The sequence below is a fragment of the Arachis ipaensis genome, chromosome B02 (genome assembly GCF_000816755.2).
Source record: "Arachis ipaensis cultivar K30076 chromosome B02, Araip1.1, whole genome shotgun sequence".
Classification (NCBI taxonomy): domain Eukaryota; kingdom Viridiplantae; phylum Streptophyta; class Magnoliopsida; order Fabales; family Fabaceae; genus Arachis; species Arachis ipaensis.
In genome coordinates, this window is record NC_029786.2 from 101,800,615 (window position 1) to 101,801,482 (window position 868).

Consider the following 868-nt stretch of genomic DNA (forward strand, 5'->3'; position numbering starts at 1 on the left):
CCTCCTCAACAACCACAAAAAAATAAATAAATAAAAATACAAATGGCTTCAAAGCTTTCAGGAATTGCTTTTTGTAACTTAAAACTTAAAAGTATACCTTGGTGAAGACGCGGAGCAACAAGGGGCAAGTCTGCAAAAATAAAATAATAGTGGCGTTGAGTGCAAATTTTAATAGAGAGAGAGAGAGAGAGAGAGAAGAGAGAGAGAACCTTTTCGCGATCGACGGGTTCGGCGCGGGGGCGAGGGGGAGGAGGAGGAGGGCCGGGGGGACCTCTTGGCGGCGGAGGAAGTGGGCGTCCGCCTTGTCTCTTTGGACCGTCGCCCATATCTTGTGAGGCGAGGTTCTAGAATGATCTTGTGGCTTCGCCGAAGACTTGTGAAGAGAGCTGTCGGAATATCAAAGGAAAAAAGGGGAAAAGGAAGAATGAGTGAGCGAAGGAGTGAGCCCTGCTATGTGCTAACAAGGTTTCATATTTTATTTTTTATTTTTTTGGGTCCTGAACAAGTTTTCATTGAAGCTGCGTAGATCGTTGAAGATGGAAGATACTCGTTTCACTTTTTGTCAATAAAACAAAGGCCCAAATATATTTTTGTTATGCACTGAGACTAAGCCCAAATTCTCCCCTTATCCTTCTTTTGGCCAAAAAACAGAAGTACTAAAACTTAGAGCATCATTTGAACTAAAGGATTATTTCGCCAATGAGCCTTAACTCACACGTCATTCTGCCTCCTCTTCATTTTAAAGATCTCGGGCTTAATTCCTATCAACTGCAACCAAAGAGAAAAAATTGATAAGCATATGAGGAGTGTGTGGGTGTGTGTTGTACTTGTACCTAGGATTGAAAGTTGTCCAATCCATTTGAGGTAC

General features: G+C 42.4%; 1 protein-coding gene across 1 annotated transcript in view; it reads right to left on the reverse strand.

Annotated features, from left to right (window-relative positions):
• Positions 1-462, reverse strand: part of LOC107626025 (histone deacetylase complex subunit SAP18) — a gene marked incomplete in the record, with an annotated part of 3,037 nt that extends 2,575 nt beyond the window's left edge. Inside the window, 1 exon segment of the mRNA XM_021116386.1 lies at positions 210-462. Coding sequence (XP_020972045.1) covers positions 210-326 — 117 coding nt within the window.